At 47.5% G+C, this 22,653-nt stretch overlaps 1 protein-coding gene and 1 long non-coding RNA gene across 12 annotated transcripts in view; one reads left to right on the top strand and one right to left on the bottom strand.

Moving 5' to 3' along the window:
- The window catches only part of LOC141162277 (ankyrin repeat and fibronectin type-III domain-containing protein 1-like), a 305,183-nt gene that overhangs the window by 253,266 nt on the left and 29,264 nt on the right, over positions 1-22,653 (top strand). For all 10 annotated transcript variants that reach the window (XM_073648215.1, XM_073648218.1, XM_073648216.1 and 7 more), the window contains 12 exons: positions 2,022-2,223; positions 2,448-2,655; positions 2,857-3,051; positions 3,414-3,527; positions 4,140-4,237; positions 10,975-11,065; positions 16,078-16,185; positions 16,380-16,479; positions 17,430-17,562; positions 18,306-18,425; positions 20,849-21,064; positions 22,304-22,470. In XM_073648215.1, coding sequence (XP_073504316.1) covers positions 2,022-2,223; positions 2,448-2,655; positions 2,857-3,051; positions 3,414-3,527; positions 4,140-4,237; positions 10,975-11,065; positions 16,078-16,185; positions 16,380-16,479; positions 17,430-17,562; positions 18,306-18,425; positions 20,849-21,064; positions 22,304-22,470 — 1,752 coding nt within the window. The remainder of the gene's footprint in view (positions 1-2,021; positions 2,224-2,447; positions 2,656-2,856; positions 3,052-3,413; positions 3,528-4,139; positions 4,238-10,974; positions 11,066-16,077; positions 16,186-16,379; positions 16,480-17,429; positions 17,563-18,305; positions 18,426-20,848; positions 21,065-22,303; positions 22,471-22,653) is intronic.
- Positions 1-22,653, bottom strand: part of LOC141162278 (uncharacterized) — an 81,814-nt gene that overhangs the window by 52,707 nt on the left and 6,454 nt on the right. Inside the window, exon 4 of one of the 2 annotated variants that reach the window (XR_012250753.1) lies at positions 20,827-21,280. The exons of the other annotated variant lie outside the window; for it this stretch is intronic. This is a non-coding gene — a long non-coding RNA (uncharacterized lncRNA). Of the gene's footprint in view, positions 1-20,826; positions 21,281-22,653 lie in introns of those variants that run through there. 2 annotated transcript variants of the gene reach the window in all.

The following is a 22,653-nucleotide window of genomic DNA, read 5'->3' as shown; positions in this document are numbered from 1 at the left end:
AGTTCTTATTGGGATATGTTTGACTTATTAACTCCCCCCACAGAGACAGTCTGACAGACCGCTCCGCACCTAGTCTGGCACAAAGACGGTTAACAGATTAAAAGAAGACGTTCGTCCCGCCTGCTACTGTAAATCATATAGGGGTATCCGATTAAGGGGTGCCAGGCTTACCATAACACTCCTGGGGAGAATAAGACGTGTTGTGACACCGCCGTGTAATAAATGTGCTCATGAGGTCATCTCCCTGCGCCACATGGAGAAAGAATTTCCTAACTGTGTATACATCTGTCTCAAGTTTGTGAAACAAATGCCTCGTAAGGCCGCTCTCTTCCTGCGCTCCGTAAATAGGGTTTCTTAAACAAAGATTAAAATGAAGCCAAGCACATCCAGGTACAAATATTCGCACGTTAAAGGGGACGGGTCATTTGCCATAAATATGTCATGTTTTTACCCGGTGTAAATGCCGCTGTTCTCCAGAATCCGGCAATGTTTTTCTTTTTTTCCTGCGCCTCTCTGTTCCAGAGATATGACCTCCTATTTCTATTCCACTTTAGCCAAGTGGGTGTACTCCTCAACTCTTCTCTGTGGGCGTGTTCTAGAGGACCACTCCCAGATGGCTAAAAAGTCTAAATTTATATACAGGGAAGAGGAGGCCGTATCTCAGGATCGGAGAGGCGCAGGAACAAAAGAAAAACAACGCCGGATTCAGGAGAACAGCGGCATTTACACCAGGTAAAATATTACATATTTATGACAGGTGACAGGTCTCCTTTAAGTTTGCACTGGTGACTTTGTACCTTGCAGTTTATCCTGATTTTATACTGTATGCCAACTCTATATGCACAGACTTTGTTTGTTTCGAGCAAGGGTTGTGTTTATACTCAGAAGCCAATCAGAAAATGCAAAAAAATGGGATGGAGGCGGGGGGCAGCCTGAGCTTCTGGAGTCATTGATACAGTCATGGTCGAAAGTGTTGAAATTGTTTCAGAAAATGAAGCATTTCTCCAAGAAAATTATTGCAGTTACACTTTTTGTTATACACAGGTCTATTTCCTTTGTGTGTATTGGAACAACACAAAAAAAACTGAAAAAAAGGCAAATTGGACATAATTTCACACAAAACCCAAAAAATGAGCCCGTCAAAATTGTTCGCACCTTTCCAAAATTTTGGGTAAACAACTTTATTTCAAGCATGTGATGCTCGTTAAAACTCACCTGTGGCAAGCAACAGGTGTGGGCAATATGAAAATCACTGCTGAAACCAGATAAAAAAGGAAGAAGTTGACTCAATCTTTGCATTTTGTATGCCACATTAAGCATGGAGAACAGAAAGAGGAGAAGAGAACTGTCTGAGGACTTGAGAACCAAAATTGACGAAAAATATCAACAATCTCAGTAATAAGTGTGTTTCCTTAGGATGAATGCACACCATGCATATCTGGTGCGGATTCTCAATGCAGATTTACATGCGGAAAATCCACAGCAAAATACAAGACCAGATACGTAGATGAGCTTTTAAAATCTCATCTATACTCCCCGTGCATAAGCGGTGGTGCGGACTCTGGAATCCGCAGGATGTGAATTCTTTCTGCGGATTTTAGCCTTTGCGACGCAGAAGATGAAATTCACCACAAATCTGCATCTAATGTTACATGTAATACATGTGGATTTTGCTGCGGAAAATCTGCATCATGTGCACATACCCTAATGTCTTCGTATTTTGGTGCCAGACTGGGATCTTCATTGGGTATCACAAGAAGATGTCGTTTGTGAGGGTCTGTGCCCAGTGACTTATGCATCATGACCTTCCCAACACGTTCTCCAGTCACCGTGGCCCCTTAATTTCCGAAATCAGTGGTGGTGTTCCCATGTGATCCCCATTTATTGATACAAATCTAAAAAGACCTAGTAAGATATCAGTGGTGAACCTTCCCATTAAGTCTCTTATTGGTCATTTCTGTCTTAAAGGATCAATCCTGGAGTGCAGTACATGCTCTTACTCTGCTCTCTCTCTGACTTAGGTCTTCCCCACCAAAAATGACGCAGCAGATGAGGGACCTCCAGATGGGACAGCCCAAGAAGCCGTCAGGCCCCTCATCGCCCAATGCTGCCAAGAGACTCTACAGAAACCTGTCTGGGAAGTTCAGAGTCAACTACACGTCTTTTGACGAAGGCAGCCTGGCTGCGCGGAATGAGAAGGAGAGGCTGCGGAAGTCATGTCTTGTACGTCCAAAGGAGTATATGACCCCCAAATTATTTTTCTGGCTGCTCCGGTGAATGCAAAATAAGAAATAAAAGCAGTTTTCATCCGTTTTGTGTATACAGCTCCCATGCTGACCTATGTGTCTCCATGGTTACAGTCTACAAACCTTCTCTTTCATCTGCTGCCTTTTCAGGACACTTAATACTAGTCGGTTACATATAGAAATTGGTCTTTTTTTTGGCAGTTTCAGGGGAACGCTGCTCTCTTTGAGGCAGTTGAAATGCAAGACCTGGATCGGGTGCAGGAACTATTGAAGCAATACAGTGTGGAGGAGCTGGACCTCAACACTCCTAACAGTGAGGGGCTCCTGCCGCTGGATATCGCCATTATGACCAATAATGCTCCAATCGCTAAGACACTACTGCAGGCGGGAGCCAAGGAAAGTCCACACTGTGAGTACGGAGAGATGTCCGCGCTGCATGGCGTCACTCATCCGCATACACTGATTACATATATCTGATTAATGAAGCAGAGCTGCAATGCCAAGCACATCCTGTAGACCAGAGTGGCACCCTTTCTGGAAAGATGCTGACCCATTTATTTTTTCAATTTCCCAGCACACATTTAACTATAGTCATTCTGTCTCTCTACAGTCATGAGCTTGGAAAGCCGATCGCTCCACCTGTCTACACTAGTCCGGGAAGCGGAGCAAAGGGTGAACGACCTCACTGCTCAGGTGGTCAATGAAGCCCCCAATGTAGATTGTTCAGAAAAAGAGAAGCAGCTGAAATCGTGGGAATGGAGATACCGGCTCTACAAACGCATGAAAGCTGGATTCGAGCATGCGCGTAAGTCCTACTTGACAACTTTTCTGGAAGTCCTTCCTGGAGGTGATTGATCGCGGCACGCTAGGCTCACTCTACGCCTCTTTTACGCCCCTGTGGCCTTGGCCGGGTACTGCACATCCTCCCCTATTGATTTGAATAGTTGGCGGATGTGCAGTACCCAACTGCTGCCACTATACAGTTAACGGAGCTGTGCAGTTCCGGCAGTGCCGGGTGTCGCACACCCATCGATCAGACACTGATGACCTATCCTAAGGATAAGCCATCAATGTTAAAGTTCCGGACAACCCCTTTAAATCCATGTGTCATGCCCAACCTCCTTGTACGCAGGAAGCCTAATCCGTATCTCCTGTGCCGTTTTGTAGGTGCGCCGGATCCCCCGACCAATGTACGTCTGGCTGTCACCAGTAGCACCACCCTGCGAGTTACGTTCCAGGAGCCGCTGAGCGTCAACTCTGCGGTTGTCACAAAATACAAAGGTAACGGGCAAAACAGAGCATTCACTCTTTATTTAAATGCTAAAATAGTGTTAGAAAAAAATATTAAAGCTTCATTGCCGAAAACGCCAGATTCTTACAGGGCAATGCCAGGGCATCGATGCCCATGATAAAAGTAGCAGAATGACCTCAAATTATCCACTTTGCCAACTTTTAATTCTGGTGGTTTGGGATGGGAAGGGGCTAATGGAGAGATCCATTAAAGGGCACTCAGTCATATATAATTTTGGACCTACGCCTCTCTATCTGGGGTTCCCCAATCATTGCAGGCACCTCTGCAATCATTCTCCACATGCATTCGGCAGCCTGCTGCCTCCTCACTAGGTGGGATGGGGGTCAGGGCAGGTATAGAGGGGGAAGTCACGTCTATGAGACACTTATGGCTTATACTATGCTATGCTTTTGCTCTACAGATAATACCCGTTTATTCACACGGGTCCACAGTAAATCACTCTAGACCACCAGGGGTATTGCCCTATAACAAATGAGGCCAATATCCCTGGTGGTCTAGAGTGATTTACTGGTCAATACCAGTTGGTTTGGGATGGTGGTTTGTAGATATTGTGGATATATTTCTTTTTGGTTGTTTTATAGTGGAATGGAGTTTGTCATCCTCGTTCTCCCCCAATGTGGGAGAAGTCGTCATCGAGAAGCTGAGAAACTTGCAGTTCAACATCCGGGGTCTTGTTTCAGTAAGATCTTTTCTATTACACAGATACACTGAATATATGATGAAACAGAATGTGTGTTTTATCCCTAAATTATTTACAGAATGTTTCTACTTTTTGTTTTTATTTCATCACCATTTCCAAAAACTCGGCTTATTGTCGTAATAAAAAGGTTTCCGTTCACCGTTATCACCGTATTCTGTGTCAGTGTATGTGCGAGACTGATACATTGTAACGAGCTCATCAGCTGTTGGGCTATGAGTTTTCATCTCCTGAATCTCAGTGAGAAATCCTGTGAATGACGAGAACATTTCCCCATATTCTAAGACTTTATTAGGAGACGGTCACCAGCTTTTGCACAACCACAACTTCTTACCTGCTATGCTGGGAGTTGTAGTTTTGCAACAGCTGCATATCCTGTGCGCTAATGAAAGGCTATTGTTTTCTTCCTCGTGCATGGAGGGTATAAGTCGTCCCCTAAGCCGTATCCATTATACTGGTTATAATGAACGGCCCGGCGTATCCTCGGCAGAGCCGCCTCGTCTGGTGGCGCGGCCTTCTCCTGGCTAGACGGTGGTGGAGCAGATGGGCTGTAGACAATGCAGCAGGTGAATGCACATTTCCAAGGCCTGGGAAATAATGACCAAATTCCTAATTACGTCTCCTGCAAATTCTCTATCCCCTTCCATGTACAGATAATATTAGGCCCTTGATTCAGGCGTCTCCTACAAGTGTCTGTCATTACTCCCAGCCTTTATCCCACCGCTCATAATAAATCAGGACTTGGCCACCCGCCACCTACTCGGAGCAAAACTCTCTCAGCAGCTCCATAGCTAATTGAAGAACAGGAGCTGCGACTCCACTCAGTCACCTTTTCTATCTCTAGGGCTCAACCCCTACAGCGAACAAGGTCGCAAGCTGGTGGGGGGCGGCGAGCCGCGCTGTTATATCTCTCTGAGAACTGGCATGACAGCTGTATCTGCATCCTCAGCGAGGAGTCCCCAAACCACTGCCACCAGCGCAGAATTGTGCCTACACTGGGATCCTGAGCCCCCCATACACATCAGACTAACGTGCCTACACTGGGATCCTGAGCCCCCCATACACATCAGACTAACGTGCCTACACTGGGATCCTGAGCCCCCCATACACATCAGACTAACGTGCCTACACTGGGATCCTGAGCCCCCCATATACATCAGACTAACGTACCTACACTGGGATCCTGAGCCCCCCATACACATCAGACTAACGTGCCTACACTGGGATCCTGAGCCCCCCATACACATCAGACTAATGTGCCTACACTGGGATCCTGAGCCCCCCATACACATCAGACTAATGTGCCTACACTGGGATCCTGAGCCCCCATATACATCAGACTAACGTGCCTACACTGGGATCCTGAGCCCCCTATATACATCAGACTAGTGTGCCTACACTGGGATCCTGAGCCCCCTATATACATCAGACTAACATGCCTACACTGGGATCCTGAGCCCCCCATACACATCAGACTAATGTGCCTACACTGGGATCCTGAGCCCCCTATACACATCAGACTAATGTGCCTACACTGGGATCCTGAGCCCCCTATATACATCAGACTAATGTGCCTACACTGGGATCCTGAGCCCCCTATATACATCAGACTAACATGCCTACACTGGGATCCTGAGCCCCCTATATACATCAGACTAACATGCCTACACTGGGATCCTGAGCCCCCCATACACATCAGACTAATGTGCTTACACTGGGATCCTCAGCCCCCTATATACATCAGACTAATGTGCCTACACTGGGATCCTGAGCCCCCTATATACATCAGACTAATGTGCCTACACTGGGATCCTGAGCCCCCTATATACATTAGACTAACATGCCTACACTGGGATCCTGAGCCCCCTATATACATCAGACTAACATGCCTACACTGGGATCCTGAGCCCCCCATACACATCAGACTAATGTGCCTACACTGGGATCCTGAGCCCCCTATATACATCAGACTAATGTGCCTACACTGGGATCCTGAGCCCCCTATATACATCAAACTAATGTGCCTACACTGGGATCCTGAGCCCCCTATATACATCAGACTAACGTGCCTACACTGGGATCCTGAGCCCCCTATATACATCAAACTAATGTGCCTACACTGGGATCCTGAGCCCCCTATATACATCAGACTAACATGCCTACACTGGGATCCTGAGCCCCCCATACACATCAGACTAACGTGCCTACACTGGGATCCTGAGCCCCCCATACACATCAGACTAACGTGCCTACACTGGGATCCTGAGCCCCCTATATACATCAGACTAACATGCCTACACTGGGATCCTGAGCCCCCCATACACATCAGACTAACGTGCCTACACTGGGATCCTGAGCCCCCTATATACATCAAACTAATGTGCCTTCACTGGGATCCTGAGCCCCCCATACACATCAGACTAACGTGCCTACACTGGGATCCTGAGCCCCCTATATACATCAGACTAACATGCCTACACTGGGATCCTGAGCCCCCCATACACATCAGACTAACGTGCCTACACTGGGATCCTGAGCCCCCCATACACATCAGACTAACGTGCCTACACTGGGATCCTGAGCCCCCTATATACATCAAACTAATGTGCCTACACTGGGATCCTGAGCCCCCTATATACATCAAACTAATGTGCCTACACTGGGATCCTGAGCCCCCCATACACATCAGACTAATGTGCCTACACTGGGATCCTGAGCCCCCTATATACATCAGACTAATGTGCCTACACTGGGATCCTGAGCCCCCTATATACATCAGACTAATGTGCCTACACTGGGATCCTGAGCCCCCTATATACATCAGACTAACATGCCTACACTGGGATCCTGAGCCCCCTATATACATCAGACTAACATGCTTACACTGGGATCCTGAGCCCCCCATACACATCAGACTAATGTGCCTACACTGGGATCCTGAGCCCCTATGTACATCAGACTAATGTGCCTACACTGGGATCCTGAGCCCCCTATATACATCAGACTAATGTGCCTACACTGGGATCCTGAGCCCCCTATATACATCAGACTAATGTGCCTACACTGGGATCCTGAGCCCCCTATATACATCAGACTAACGTGCCTACACTGGGATCCTGAGCCCCCTATATACATCAAACTAATGTGCCTACACTGGGATCCTGAGCCCCCTATATACATCAAACTAATGTGCCTACACTGGGATCCTGAGCCCCCTATATACATCAAACTAATGTGCCTACACTGGGATCCTGAGCCCCCTATATACATCAGACTAATGTGCCTACACTGGGATCCTGAGCCCCCTATATACATCAGACTAATGTGCCTACACTGGGATCCTGAGCCCCCTATATACATCAGACTAATGTGCCTACACTGGGATCCTGAGCCCCCTATATATATCAGACTAACATGCCTACACTGGGATCCTGAGCCCCCCATACACATCAGACTAACGTGCCTACACTGGGATCCTGAGCCCCCCATACACATCAGACTAATGTGCCTACACTGGGATCCTGAGCCCCCCATACACATCAGACTAATGTGCCTACACTGGGATCCTGAGCCCCCCATACACATCAGACTAATGTGCCTACACTGGGATCCTGAGCCCCCTATATACATCAGACTAACGTGCCTACACTGGGATCCTGAGCCCCCTATGTACATCAGACTAATGTGCCTACACTGGGATCCTGAGCCCCCTATATACATCAGACTAATGTGCCTACACTAGGATCCTGAGCCCCCTATATACATCAGACTAACATGCCTACACTGGGATCCTGAGCCCCCTATATACATCAGACTAACATGCCTACACTGGGATCCTGAGCCCCCTATATACATCAGACTAATGTGCCTACACTGGGATCCTGAGCCCCCTATATACATCAGACTAACGTGCCTACACTGGGATCCTGAGCCCCCTATATACATCAAACTAATGTGCCTACACTGGGATCCTGAGCCCCCTATATACATCAGACTAACATACCTACACTGGGATCCTGAGCCCCCCATACACATCAGACTAACGTGCCTACACTGGGATCCTGAGCCCCCCATACACATCAGTCTAACGTGCCTACACTAGGATCCTGAGCCCCCTATATACATCAAACTAATGTGCCTACACTGGGATCCTGAGCCCCCTATATACATCAAACTAATGTGCCTACACTGGGATCCTGAGCCCCCTATATACATCAGACTAATGTGCCTACACTGGGATCCTGAGCCCCCTATATACATCAGACTAATGTGCCTACACTGGGATCCTGAGCCCCCTATATACATCAGACTAATGTGCCTACACTGGGATCCTGAGCCCCCTATATACATCAGACTAACATGCCTACACTGGGATCCTGAGCCCCCCATACACATCAGACTAACATGCCTACACTGGGATCCTGAGCCCCCCATACACATCAGACTAATGTGCCTACACTGGGATCCTGAGCCCCCCATACACATCAGACTAATGTGCCTACACTGGGATCCTGAGCCCCCCATACACATCAGACTAATGTGCCTACACTGGGATCCTGAGCCCCCTATATACATCAGACTAACGTGCCTACACTGGGATCCTGAGCCCCCTATGTACATCAGACTAATGTGCCTACACTGGGATCCTGAGCCCCCTATATACATCAGACTAATGTGCCTACACTAGGATCCTGAGCCTCCTATATACATCAGACTAACATGCCTACACTGGGATCCTGAGCCCCCTATATACATCAGACTAACGTGCCTACACTGGGATCCTGAGCCCCCTATATACATCAGACTAATGTGCCTACACTAGGATCCTGAGCCCCCTATATACATCAGACTAACATGCCTACACTGGGATCCTGAACCCCCTATATACATCAGACTAACATGCCTACACTGGGATCCTGAGCCCCCTAGATACATCAGACTAATGTGCCTACACTGGGATCCTGAGCCCCCCATACACATCAGACTAATGTGCCTACACTGGGATCCTGAGCCCCCCTTACACATCAGACTAATGTGCCTACACTGGGATCCTGAGTCCCCCATACACATCAGACTAATGTGCCTACACTGGGATCCTGAGTCCCCCATACACATCAGACTAATGTGCCTACACTGGGATCCTGAGCCCCCCTTACACATCAGACTAATGTGCCTACACTGGGATCCTGAGTCCCCCATACACATCAGACTAATGTGCCTACACTGGGATCCTGAGTCCCCCTATATACATCAGACTAACGTGCCTACACTGGGATCCTGAGCCCCCATATACATCAGACTAGTGTGCCTACACTGGGATCCTGAGCCCCCCATACACATCAGACTAATGTGCCTACACTGGGATCCAGAGCCCCCTATATACATCAGACTAGTGTGCCTACACTGGGATCCTGAGCCCCCCATACACATCAAACTAGCATGGACCAAACTGCTGATATAGACGGGTTCAGTCGACTGTTTAATGTGTATGGGGGTCTAGAAAGATGATTGTCGAGGGAGTTAAGGATCCGACATGTCCAATTTTGGATGACCGATCCTTGTTCTTCTTAGGCCACAGCCCTACTATCAGTATTTGGTCAGTATTCGGTCAGTATTTTTTCTCAGGAGTGGGAACCAAAACCAGGTGAGGAACAATCAGAGAAAAGGCATACTAGAAACAAGTCACCAATTCTGCATTTATCACCCACTCCTGAGAAAAAATACTGACCGAATACTGACCAAATACTGATAGTGGGGCCGTGGCCTTAAGATAAGTCCGGCAGCGGCTCTCATAGAGAACACAGGAGCGCTCAGCCGAGATGGCTGCTCGCCCGTCACACTGCCTCCTACGCCCCCCATACACCTTAGACAGCTAAGCTACTGACAAAGCAACCTGCAAAACCGCAGCGCAGACACGATTGCATCCATGACTTGGTTTCTCACTGCGGAGATTAACACTGAAACGTTTCTCAGCTGTGATAAGGCAGGTGTGACATTCCGGATGTCGGCGTGCGTTACACAACACAATTCCATTGATTCCTGGCTCACGTTACATGGGAGCTGAAAGTCCTGGAGCTCAATGACAATCACAAAGGCAACTGATACCCTGCAGAATATCTGTGGCTTCCACAGTGTGATCCCTGCACTGTTCCTCTGTTATTCCCCCTGGAAATGTAGGAATAAATTGACGACTGCGTGTTAGGGCAGGTACACACAACCCTGTATTCTCTCATCCGACAGAATCGGGTCAATTATACAAATGACACTCTGATACAAGTGTGATCCTGTTTTCTCAGATGAGAAGATGGAGAAAAAAATGTCTCCATCTTCTCCATTGTGTCAGTCCGTGGAAATCGGACTGCACTCAAGTGTCATCCAATGGTTTCCACAGACTCACAGACTTGCATGGCTGAGTGCAATCTGAATATCGGATCAAACTTGGGCATGAGGCGATTTTTTTTCCTCGGACCATCACAGTCTGCCTGACACCCAGCAATACACAGCAATGGACGGGTCACCAGGCAAAGCGACTGGGCACATGGGCGCAAGGCCGGCTATCATAGAGAACAAAGTGATGGATCCAAATGTCTACTGCTGTGTTCTGATTGGTTCTGCTGGATAATATGATGCTGTGTGTGCTCCGTACGTGGCACATGTGACAGTATATGTGTATATGTGCATGAAGTATGTGTCCTTCTAATATATATGATTCTTCACAGGGCACAAGATATTATGTTCAGGTTTCTGCATATAATATGAAAGGTTGGGGATCTCCGCAGACGTCACTCCCAGCGTTTGCCGTCCCATCCAGTAAGTGTATTATATTCTCACAGCTCCTCGGATACATGGTATTATTCTTATATATTGGTTCTTGAGAGACCACTGTAAATACAGTTGTGCTCAAAAGTTTACATACCCCAGCAGGATGTTTCCTTTCTTGGCCTTGTTTCAGAGAATATGATTGATAACAAAAAATCTTTTTCTCCACTCATGGTTATTGGTTGGATGAAGCCATTTATTGTCAAACTACTGTGTTTTCTCTTTTTAAATCTTAATGAAAACTAAAAACATCCAAATGACCCTGATCAAAAGTTCACATACCCTGGTGATTTTGGCCTGATAACAGAAGAAAGCCATTACTGCGCAAACAACAAGAAGTTACAAATGTTTTGAGGCTTGTCTCTGTGCTGTTTGGCATATTGTAGACGAGATACTTTGTGGCATTTGCGCAGTAATGGCTTTCTCCTGGTGACTCGACCATGCAGCCCATTTTTCTTCAAGTGTCTCCTTATTGTGCATCTTGAAACAGCCACACCGCTAGTTTTCGGAGAGTCCTGAATTTCAGCTGATGTTATTTGTGGGTTTTTGTTTGCATCCTGAACAATTTTCTTGGCAGTTGTGGCCGAAATTTTTGTTGGTCTACCTGACTGTGGTTTGGTTTTTCCAGAGCCCCTGATTTTCAATTTGTTGTTGGTTATTTGGAGTGATGAGACCAAAATTGAACTTTTTGGCCACAACCATAAACGTTACATTTGGAGAGAGGTCAACAAGGCCTATGATGAAAGGAACACCATTCCTACAGTAAAGCACGGAGGTGGATCGCTGATGTTTTGGGGATGTGTGAGCTACAAAGGCACAGGAATCTTGGTAAAAGTTGAAGGAAAGATGAATGCAGCACGTTATCAGCAAATACTGGAGGCAAATTTGCAATCATCAGCCCGGAAACTGCGCATGGGACGTACTTGGACGTTCCAGCATGACAACGATCCAAAACACAAGGCCAAGTCGACCTGTCATTGGCTACAGCAGAACAAAGTGAAGGTTCTGGAGTGGCCATCTCAGTCTCCTCAATATCATTGAGCCACTCTAGGGAGATCTCAAGCGCGCAGTTCATGCTAGACAGCCCAGGAATTTACAGGAACTGGAGACTTTTTGCCAAGAAGAATAGGCAGCTTTATCATCTGAGAAAATAAAGAACCTCATCCACAACTACCACAAAAGACTTCAAGCTGTCATTGATGTTAGAGGGGGCAATACATGGTATTAAGAACTAGGGTATGTGAACTTTTGATCAGGGTCATTTGGATGTTTTTGGTTGTCATTAAGATTTAAAAAGAGAAAACACAGTAGTTTGAGAATAAATGGCTTCATCCAACCGATAACCATGAGTGGAGAAAAAGTTTTTCTGTTATCATTCATATTCTCTGAAACAAGGCCAAGAAAGGAAAATTTCTGCCGGGGTATGTAAACTTTTGAGCACAACTGTAGTTGAATATCTGCATACAGTCATGGCCGAAAGTGTTGGCACCCTTGAAATTGTTCCAAAAAATCTGACAACAGCAGCTGAGCTCTAAACCTTCAGATCCACAAGCAAACTCAACAACAATTTCTCTATTCCTCAGACAGTTCTCTTCGCCTCTTTCTGTTCTCCATGCTTAGTGTGGCACACACAGACACACAATGCAAAGAATTAGTAAACTTCTCCGCCTTTTTTTTTTGTTTCAGGTGTGATTTTCATATTGCCCACACCTGTTATTTGCCACAGGTGAATTTGAACGATCATCACGTGCTTGAAACAAAGTTTGTTTACCCACAAGTTTGGAAAGGTGCCAGCAATTTTGTACGGGCCATTTTTGGGGTTTTGTGTGAAATTATTTCCAAACTGGCCTTTTTTTCTCAGTTTTTTTTTTTGTGTTGTTCCAATACACACAAAGGAAATAAACGTGTATAAGAAAACGTGTAATTGCAATAATTTTCTGGGACAATTTCAAGGGTGCCAACACTTTCAGCCATGACTGCAGCTATATAAATATATATAATCACTATATATACCTTGTCCATGACAAAAAGCGCATGTGGACTATTGTCATGGGAAAAATATTGAATCCTATATGCTTCGATGTACCCGAGGAGGGAGAAGCTGCGCTTTATTTTCAGCCATTTTCAGAATCCTTTTATTTTTTGGACGATTCTGCTTGTGGGTCTGCAGGTTCAGAGCTCAGGTGCTGTTCTTCATGAAGGATATTCTCTCCCCTCACTCTGCCTCAGTTGTGTGGCTTCCCTCCTGCCTCTCTTACATGGTCCTAAAAGCAAGGATTTCGGGGAGCAAATTCAGTCCATAATACTCCTTGGGCATATATAAAGGGAACCTATCATGTCCAGAAACTCTATTAACCTGCAGATATAGGGATGATCTGCAGATGAACAGTAGTTGGAAGTGACTCGCCCCCTGGGCCGTGGGGCACCCGGAACCGGGCTTCAGTGAAATGATGGGGGTAATAGTGGCAACCCGATCCCGTGGCTCAGGGTGGTCAGACCAAATGCTGTGGCAGTCTATTTATCAGTGTTTTGAATGTCCGACTACGCCACCCGTGGATTGCGGTCAGGAATACCCGCCGCTGCAAGGCAGACCGCTGAGGCTGATGTTGGTGTGCAGCACAGGGGTAGGATAACTCCCCACGGGAAGAGTGTAGCCTCAGGGCAATGTAGGTGGATGCTGGGGGTGATGGTGCCGTGCAGCATAAATCACACAGAGTCCAATGGTGCAGTCCAGGGTTTTTACTCACAGTTGTTATCCATGTCACTTCTGTCAGCAATGACTGCCCAAGCCGTGCTTCGTCCACCAGGTGAGGGGCTCGGTCAACCCCCAGGCAATTCAGGAGTATGGCCCAGAACTCCCTTCTATCCTTTCTCCGGCCTCTCGTGCCCCACAAGTGACCACGCTTCTGTCCAGCTGCCTCGGGCCTTCTCTTGGTGAATCTTGGCGCCAGTTTCCCTGACCCTATGTGGTGCCTTCCTAGCGGGTGTAGCAGGGGGGTCGCACCAATAGATGATCACGACCTCCGGTCTTTGGCTGAGGGATAATTTACCTCCACCAACTTGGGAATCCGGTACCCTTCCAAGGCCTGACCCTTCACCCGATATAACGCGGGTTTGCAACGGTTGCTGTCCGTTCTGCTCTCTTAGGGTCCCTTCTGCCTTCTTGTTTCTGGAGCCTTTCTACTCCTCTGTCTCTCCTCTTTCCTTCCTTCTCCTTCTTCTCTTCTCCTCTCTGGCTCCGGCCTTCTCCCCAAGCCTGCCTCGTGGAGCTGAGCTCAGGCTGAGTCACAGCTCCCTGTCAGCCCTCTCTGGCTGAACTACTTCTCTTTTCTGAACCCTGACTAAAGATGGCTCCCACCTTTGATCTGCCTCTGTGTCTGAGCTCAGGTGACCTGCACCCAATGAGCTCCTTCCTATGCTCCAGAAACCATCCTCTTCTGCTCCTACATCACTGGGTTCTCTCCCCCCTCCCCACTCCAGCCAGGGACATAGTCAGTTGTGCCTGCAATTATATGGGAGCACTGTCGAGCTGTCCCCCGGAAATGGGAAGTGTGTAAGTGTATGTATGCAGCTAACTGAGCCCTGGTCCATACTCCATCCTTTCCTGGGAGTGGAATATCACACCTCTGGTTGAGGTGCAATACCCCTGTAGCAACCGAACCCTCGGGGCGCTACAGAAGCACATCTACAGGGAGGAAAATTATGTTTTATCCTCCCTGCAGCCGCTCCCTTCCAGTCATCGGGGCGGTGCAGGGCGCGGTTACGGTCACCACTCACTATACTACTGTGACTGAGCTGTAATCACTCCCCGGCACCTTGGCTGACAGCCTGCTCTGCGGCATGTGTGCGCAGTGTGTCTGCAGAGCAGGCTGTCAATCAAAGTGCCAGGGAGTGATTACAGCAGCGCTCACTGACAGATGAATGAATCTTCTCCATTCCCTGCTTCGATGACTGAAAATGATCAGCTATAGGGAGAATGAAACATTTTCTTCTCCCGTGAACCAGCTACACAGGATTTAAACAATTATTTACTTGCAGATTACCACTATATCTGCAGATATCTTGCGTTTCTGGATGTGACAGGTTCCCTTTAATGGGTATTTAAACAGCTGAGCTAAGATTACCTGCCCATATGCTGGTATTACATGTGTCCTTCCATTCTGTGGCTACAGCTTCTATGCATACCTATGTGTTTCCATGGTTACAGACTACAAATCAAGACCCTCTGCATAGTCTGATACTACAGTCCTGGGTTTTTGCTTGTATTATTGCTTGCCATTTCCTAACCTACTTCACTTCGGTGACCCTGAGTACTCAGCGCTCCTTGAAAGAGGTGTCGAAACGATCGTCGGAGCGGTGGGTGTTTACCATGCTTTCATTCATACAAACATTGACTTAAGGTAATGTTGGCTCTTATTTATTATGCATGTGTATATCTTTTGATGTGGATTGATCTGTTCACCTGTTAAATAGGATATTTCTCTATGCACATTAGGGCCCAATTCAGTATCATTTACCTCCCAAATATATTGCCAAGTAGTAGCATGTATATACATCTCTTGTAATGATTCATGGTTTAACACCCTACATCTGTGGTATGGGTTATCCACTGTTTTTATATCTTTAATTTTAAAGAATATCAATAAATATAATAGATTTTAAACCTTAGTTACTCTTTGTGAAATATCCCACACTCGTTGTTACTATATTGATTGAGTTTGGTGGTGGAGGTTAATTTCCTCCGTTTGGATACTATCCGGAACCTGTTTAGATTGTTAACATTTGTAGTCTGTTACCATGGAGACACATAGGTCTGCATATCAGCTGTAGGCACAAAACTGCACGATAAGTTTAATAAAGACTATTTTCAAAATTACTTTATATTTTATCCTCGCTGCAATGAAGCAAAAACCTAAAATTGTTGAAGGGTATAAATAGATATAAAGAACATATCTAGGTGACAACCTGAGGCGAGATGAATACATCAATATTCTGTTCTCTAGACTGGCGTGAGTATGATGGTCGGCCACGGAGAGGAAGGGGCCAAGCAGAAGCCCTCGATCTTCTGCTCAGTCAGGTGAAGACCGGTCACCAGCATTGTGTTTGCCACGGTAAGATGTCGTCGCCAACTGTATAGGTAAATCAGTAACGTACGTAGCCGTGTGAGAGAAATGTTTTACACTGACTGCTGCCTGACAAAACGGAGAGGTCTGTTAGGTAGTGGTCTCCAGAGAGACTGGACAAGGTGGTCTTCGGAGACGTTCCATTGTATAGGTGCTATATTCAGATGTAATTTTTGTTCCAGAGCCGTTCAAGAACCAGCCGCAGAGCAGAAAACATTCCGTGTCGAAAAGCTTGAAACATCTTTTTCACCCGAGCAGCAAGTTTCTAAAAGGCCTCAGGAGGTATTGTACAAGGGGGCACGACAGCTGGTCCGTCACCTGTTTGATGTTACCTAATGGTTCTTTCCCGTGATGTACGTCGGGAGGTACAGCATACGTCGGGAGGTACACCATACGTCGGGAAATACAGCATACATCCCAATGTATAGCTCAGAGCAGGACAGTGGAGCAAGATTTGGTTTTTACAGAGGAAGTGCCTGATCATTGAATAGGTCATGGTTGGAAAACCACACGGTAGGGGTTGAATTAACAACAAGCCAAAAGTGTAGATCAAAGGGAACCTGTCAACGTTGCATATGTAGTACGATCTGTGGACAGCACGGACCAGAGAAGAAGAAGCTGAGAAGAATGATATATAGGTTTATAGGAAAAGATTCATTGTAACTTGTATTCTACTCATAGAAATCCCTGCTGTTTTTATGGATTGGAGTCCAGTGGGCGGTCCTACCAGTGATTGACAGCTCTTCACTGTATGACTGTGCATGCAGAGAGAGCTGTCAATCACTTGTAGGACCGCCCACTGGACTCTATCAGCATGCAAACACCAGAGATTGTCAGTCTTTACTGTATGACTGCAGGCAATCACTGAAATCCCTGGTGTTTATATGTATAGGAGTCCAGTGGGCGGTCCTACTAGTGATAGACTGCTATCTATGTCAGTCTTACCTGTATGACAACATGCAGTGAGAGCTATCAATCACTAGTAGGACCGCCCACTGGACTCGTAAGCATGCAAATACCAGGCATTGTCGGTCTTTGTTGTATGACTGCAGGCAATCACTGAAATCCCTGATGTTTGTATGTATAAGAGCCAAGTGAGCAGTCCTATTCATTGAATAAATTGCAAGCTTTACTGAAGCTTTCCCCACCTGATCAGCTCGTCCTGCTCTGTTGACTCCTGCCTACAGGTTCCCTTTATTTGAGATGTATCGGTTCTATTGTTTTATTTCCAGGGGTCTGTATTTGGCGTCCATATTTTATAAGGATGACAATATTCTGGTGACTCATGAAGACCAGATCCCGGTGGTGGAGATAGACGACTCCTACTCCTGTCTCCTCATGCAGGACTTCCTGTGGTTCACTAAGGTGAGATCTGCGGCCACACGTGGCAGTGTAATACCTGTGGTTACTGGTACTTTATAGCACGCCCTACACATTGATTTGATTTAGGCAGGACCATTTAATGGAGTTTTTCTGCTTTCCTCAGGCACATTTTAAAAACAAAGAACCCCACAAAATAGTGCTTTACTCACCCTCCCTGGGTCCGGTGCTCAGTCTCTACTGCTGCTTCTGATGTCTGTTATTTTCTGCAGCGCCGATGTCACGTCGACAGCGCTGCAGCCAATCGGTGACCTCAGCGGCTCTGCCCGAGTAGACGGCATGAGCTGCTGAGCTCACCGATTGGCTGCAGCATTGTCAAAGTGACATCAGGCTTGAAGACAATTACATATAGTGGAGACTCAGAACTGGACCTGGGGAGGGTGAGTAAGGCAGAGTTTGTTTGTTTTTAATAAATGTGCCTGGTAAAGGGGTTTTCTGAAAGTGGAGAACCTATTTAATGTATAATGTCGGGGAGGAGAAGCATCGAGTATTATGAATTTCAACATCTGATCCTTTTCTATGTAAGGAAGATAAGTCTCCAGCAGAGATCTCCAGACTCCCCTCTCCACATCCGTAATACGAGCACGCTCAGCCCAGCCGGGTGTGCATGTGTACAGGGACGTTCAGTACAGATACTCGTCAGCCGGGAGCTGTGTACGGCCGGCGTTAGGCCATAGTTGTGGTGAAGGTTCACAATACTAAAGACCCTGCGTTGCTTTCCCCTCCAGGTATCCTGTATGTGGGACGACATCTTGTGGCTACGACAGTGCGTCACGGTGTCACAATCCTCCTGCTCTTGCATTCTTCAAACCCGCTTTAAAATGCTGCTAGCCGTGTCCCAGATGCAGGTACGAAGCCGAGCGTCAGTCTGTCGCCTTCCATGTTCAGAGCGATGATTTCCAGGGACCCAATATTCATTTAGACGAGAGATCCAAAGTGGCATGGAGTCGCCACTACTGCAAAAAGGATTCAAAGTTTCTCTATAGGACATAAAGGTGCAATTGACCTGGTAAAAATCTCAAAAAGCTGAAATTATTGTTTACCACGAATCACAGGCGACTCCATATTGTCGGGGAGTTTGAGCTTTATATCCAGCCTCCTATTTGTGATCTTTGTCCTGATTATACCGTGGATACTGCTGTTATTATTAAGCCGCTTGTCACGCCCGGCGTCTGTACGGTGTCCGCAGGCAATTACCCTGGAGCCATTTAGCTCACAGAGCATTGTCTACACTGGAGGTGATTGCAGCCTCCTCCACTTTTATGTAAATGTTTCCTCTCAATGAATGAAAGCAAAGATGCTGAACATCATCTAGGCCGTATTTACAGACCTGGCTCACTGGCGAGCATTGTGTCCAGCATAGGAGAGCACTGTATACAGCGTACGGGACCACTGTATACAGCGTAGGGGAGCACTATACACAGCGTAGGGGAGCACTGTATACAGCATAGAGGAGCACTTTATACAGCGTACGGGACCACTGTATACAGCATAGGTGAGCTCCGTGTACAGCAATTACATCCAGTCTTTACAGTCCTCTGTGAAATAAACAATCTGGAGACCAGACTGATACATCTAATATATATAATCGTCTTATCCCGTCTGTCTGTCCAGGAAATCCCGCATCGCTGATTGGTCCGGCCGTGGCCAATCAGCGACGCGGGATTTCAGAAAAAGATGGCGGCCGTTAGCGGCTCATCTGCCACACGGAGGTCAGCGGTGATGCAGCCGGCAGCAGAAGTATCCTGACCGGTGGCGCCGCTGACCTCCATGCGGCTACTGTCAGGAGATCAGCGGCCCGCTGATCTCCCGACGGCAAGTGTGAAGGGAAGACCAGGGAGCGGCGCCGGCGGTTGGGATACTTCTGCTGCGAGCAGACGGTCATCTCCCCGCTGCTCGCAGCGGAAGTACCCGCACAGGCAGCGCCGCTCCCCGGTCCTCACTAATACGATTCACTGATTGGTTGCGGCCGGCGCCAATCAGCAATTTTGGCGCCAAATTTAAATACGCTCTCCGGTCTTCACTAACACAGTTCGCTGATTGGTCGCGGTCGCCGGCCGCGACCAATCATCGATTTTGGCGCCAAATTTAAACACCGCTCTGCTGATTGGTCGCGGTCTCCGGCCGCGACCAATCAGCATTATTGGCGCCAAATTTAAACTCCGCTCTGCACAGAGGTCAGCGGTGATGCAGCCGGGAGATGACCGGAGGTAGCCCGTCATTTCCCAGCTGCTCGCAGCAGAAGTACCCCGACCGGCGGCGCCACTGACCTCCATGCGGCTACCATCAGGAGATCAGCGTCTAGGGCCGCTGATCTCCCGACGGCAAGTGTGAAGGAGGATCGGGGAGAGGCGCCGCCGGTCGGGATACTTCTGCTGTGAGCAGCCGGTCATCTCCCGCAGCGCCGCTCCCCGGTCCTCACTAATACGATTAGCCGCGACCAATCAGCGATAGTGCTGCCAAATTTAAACACCGCTTGGCTGATTGGTCGCGGTCGCGAGCCGCGACCAATCAGCAATTTTGGCTCCAAATTTAAACAACGCTCTGCTGATTGCGCCCGGTCGGCCACATACATATTCTAGAATACCCAATACGTTAGAATCGGGCCACCATCTAGTTCAGCTATATTCATTCATGCCGGGTAGAGTGCTTGCCTACATCAGATTCAGATGCAGTGCTCCCCTAAGTTTTATGCAGTGCCTGCCTAAGCTGGATGCAATGCTGACCTACACCGGATGCAATGCTGACCTACACCGGAGGCAGTGCTGGACTATGCCGGGCGCAGTGCTGGCCTAGTCCGGGCGCAGTGCTGGCCTAGTCCGGGCGCAGTGCTGACCTAGGCCGGGCGCAGTGCTGACCTACGCCGGGTGCAGTGCATGCATACGTTGGCTGCAATGCTGACCTACACTGGATGCAGTGCTCATCTATGGTGGATGAAATGCTTGCCTGTAAGCAAGGTCTATAAATATGGTCTATATGGTGTTCAACAATATTACTTTCATTCATTGAAAGCAAACCGAGATTTTGAAAAAAGTGAACATGTGAAATATAAAGTATATTATAAAGTTGCAGAACTTTTTGTTATACAGTCATTGAGCTTTATTATCCTAAAACCTGAAAAACCCTTTAAATTCGAATGGCGATGAGAAAAATGTGATTCCCATGTGCAGGACTGGCAGGATGGCAATGAATCCGCTCATAGTCATCAGCTGCTGCACATCTGCACGGTCAGGTGTTACTCCATGTCATTGTGACCCTTCTCCATCTCCAGGGTCTTTTAGGATTCCAGGACCTGGGACAAGTGTTCTTTGAGCCGATTAAAGATAAACAGGGAAATATTCTGATTGTGACTCTGAAGGAGGTGAAGCTGAGCCAGACGCTGGAGAACGTGCGCTGGATGCCCCTGTGCAAACTGCAGACTCACAGGAAGTCTGTCTCATCCCCGGACGAGCCCAGCTCCCTGGATGTTCTGCTGATGACATTGCATGTGAGTTGACCTTCTCGGCTTACAGTAGTTGGAGGAAGGAAGTGAGCGAGGTGCGTTACCTCCAGGAATGTGTTCTGATCTGACCTGTCACTCCAAATGCAGAAATCTATCCGTCCAAGAGGCGAATCCAGCTCCACATGTACAGGAGGGGAAATCAATATGTGTACCCGTTATCTGCTGTCACCCTTTATACTCTATTAACTGGTTTCCGTGCATCTAAAAAAAATAAAATAAAACAACTTTGCAAAATGTTTGATAAAAAAAATAATACTACCTTTTTTTGTTTATAGCTTCTTTAATCCAGAGTTGTTGTGAATTGATTTAGCAGGATCCGGCCCATTGGCCACGTCTGCAATCTGTGGTATCTAGACGGGAGCCCTAGGAGTCACCTCCTACCTTCCATCATCCGCTGGTCTTCTTTTGATTCTTCTTTCTGGTGTGATGAATGTGACATCACGCCAGGCCGGCTAATCAAAAGAAGAGCCGCAGATGTCAGGGAGGTAAGAGGCGGTTTTCATGGCTCTTGTCCAGGGGCCGCAGGTTACCATCGTGGCCTGGATCTTGCAGATCGATTCGCACCATCTCTAATGTAGCCCTATGGCTACAGGCCGGTGCTGCAGTTTACTGCACGTTAGTAAGAAGCAGCCAGGACAGATGGAAGTGTTGTACGTAGAAGATAGGTTGCCCCATAGCTGTAAGGCATGTATTGCACCAGGGTTTGCCACCTAGGTCAGAAGGCGGGTTTTCTTTCCATGACCCTTGGGCAAATTCACCAGCATAGGTACCTGCCACCGAAGAGCAATAGCGCCTCTCACCGAAGGTCCCATAGCAGTTGCGGTCTTCGAGTGCTGTCGCCTCAGACGACCACACCGGGTTTGTGTTCTGTAACCATCCCATACGTGCATGTAGGAAAAGATGTCAGCCCAGGAGCCGATATACCACCGGTGCAACCTGTGCAGCTGCACAGGGGCCCAATGGTTTAGGGGGCCACTGTCATCTTAAAAGGGTTTCCTAATATCAATGACATTGCTTGTAAGCCCAGGAGTCAATAGACTTCACAGTTCATGATTTCTGGGGGAATATTATAGAGAAAAGATAAGGTGCTTTATGAAGTGCTACTGGATAACAGGGGGCCCATGTTTAGTTCTTGCACTTGACTATGTATGAAGACCACTGCGATCAATGGTTTTCGGATTGTCATGAACCCTTGATGGACTCAGACTTCTCTGTACCTTCCAGGACAAGTTGGCTTATCACAGAAGAAGCAGTCAAGCTTTGCCTCCAGGCCTGTATTTGGGATATCTGAAGCTGTGCAGTGCCGTAGACCAGATCCGCGTGCTGGTGCCCGATAGATTACCAAATATTCTCTGCCATGTGAAGATCAGAGCCAACGCGAATGTGTCCAGGTGAGTAGATATGGAGATATGTATATTGTGTGTAGCAGCAGTGCTCTGCTCGGGCTCTTGTTAAGCCCAGATCATTTTCTGGTTCGATCAGTGTATGATGGGTATCATGGGCCACCTCACTTTTTTAGCTGGGATTAGGTGGGCCATTGAGTAGCACAGTTACAAGCCTAGAGCGGGTTCACT

The sequence above is a fragment of the Phyllobates terribilis genome, unplaced genomic scaffold (assembly GCF_046119375.1).
Source record: "Phyllobates terribilis strain yellow unplaced genomic scaffold, ASM4611937v1 Scaffold_9__5_contigs__length_417890890, whole genome shotgun sequence".
In the NCBI taxonomy this organism is placed as follows: Eukaryota; Metazoa; Chordata; class Amphibia; order Anura; family Dendrobatidae; genus Phyllobates; species Phyllobates terribilis.
Note: the sequence above shows the minus strand (reverse complement) of the source record. Positions and strands in the feature narration are given on the sequence as shown.